This window comes from Cyberlindnera jadinii (assembly GCF_001661405.1).
Source record: "Cyberlindnera jadinii NRRL Y-1542 unplaced genomic scaffold CYBJAscaffold_13, whole genome shotgun sequence".
Lineage (NCBI taxonomy): Eukaryota > Fungi > Ascomycota > Saccharomycetes > Phaffomycetales > Wickerhamomycetaceae > Williopsis > Williopsis jadinii.
The window spans coordinates 402,239-403,564 of record NW_017963664.1 but is presented as its reverse complement, the minus strand read 5'-3'; the positions used below and the strand labels follow the sequence as shown (position 1 = coordinate 403,564).

Sequence of the window (1,326 nt, the reverse complement as noted above, 5' to 3'; positions counted from 1 at the left end):
TGGCTAATGTAGCATCATCTATATGTAGTTGACTTCTCAATTGTGTGGTATAAGACTTCGCTATCTCACGACCCATATCAAGTTTGCGTTTCACAGACAGCAAAATGCAGATTAATACCAAGTAACACCAGCAAATACCAGAAAGTGGAAAGACAATGATATCTATACCATCACTGTGTACGCTTCATCAAGTTGTTCTTGTTGAGAACCAATGGAAATGCCAGTTCAAATACGTAGATGTGTTGATATCTAGTTGTTAAAATCTTTAGCCAAAGAGACATGTCTATACTTTATGCACGAGACAGAGTGGTAGTTTTTTACCCAGTTCCTTGGGTAGAAAAGTAATCACGGTGGTCCATATGATCCATTGATAAATGTGTCAAACTTCAAAGCTCTCATTGGAAGACCAATTCTTGTACAGTAGTTGAGACCCTTAAAACTCTCATCTCTTCCTCTAGTGCTGTTGCTGTGACTTTCACAGTCACTCAAAGCCTTTCAAGTCATTTGGAATAGCCTTATGTGATACAAAGAAGCATTCCATCCTGAAACCATCATCTTCCAAAGACTCAATGCTTGAATTGTCAATGGAAAGAGTGTGTTGATATAAGAAAGTCCCCTTGCTTTGTTGATGTTTTTTCTCAAACCCCGCTCAATTTTGATGTTCGGATGGTCGCAGTCAGCAAATGTGAAACCATAGCAACACATCAACGATAGCTACTTCCCCAACGTTCAATGACAACAACAGCTTCCATTGGTAGAAATCGACTTGAGGTACAAGGAGTAAAGTTCTCTATCATAGATAATTAGTTGTATACCTATGTGAAACCTCTAGAATCAACAGGAGGTGGCTAGGGCTGGATGATTTCAGCTACAAAAGGTCCAATGAGTAACAACAAAGGTCAATTTATACTTCTCAAGACATAGCCCAAGCCTAAATCTACCAAGACAAACACTTCATGGTACAGAAAATGTACAGTATATCGTGTGACTCGAAGTGTAGCATCTGGAAAACAGAGTGAGTGAGGATCAATTGATTTGGTCATCTCAAAGTTTGCAACAAAGTAACAAGAAGAGATAGCTGTATCCAAACATCACAGCAAAGTCTTAGACCATCCACAATAGTAGCTCTCCTAATTCGATATCTCTGAACCATACCATGGTGATTATCTTGTGTCATTCACTCCAGTTCGGATAATGAATCTTCATTTAAAGGGACATCAAAAAACAATAATGATATGGGCAAAGTAGCAACAATCATAAACCATTCAAGAAATTGAGTCTCAATCATTCGACGACAAATGTATCAGCTGGTGAGCCATCTCATAA

At 38.5% G+C, this 1,326-nt stretch overlaps 1 protein-coding gene across 1 annotated transcript; it reads right to left on the bottom strand.

Moving 5' to 3' along the window:
• Window positions 1-345: 345 nt before the first annotated feature.
• Window positions 346-541, bottom strand: CYBJADRAFT_174700 (uncharacterized protein; the record flags this gene model as incomplete). The annotated part of the gene is made up of 2 exons (XM_020216614.1): window positions 346-454; window positions 486-541. The coding sequence occupies 2 exons, from the start codon at window positions 539-541 to the stop codon at window positions 346-348; spliced, it is 165 nt and encodes a 54-aa protein (XP_020069090.1).
• Between the last annotated feature and the right edge of the window lie 785 nt (window positions 542-1,326).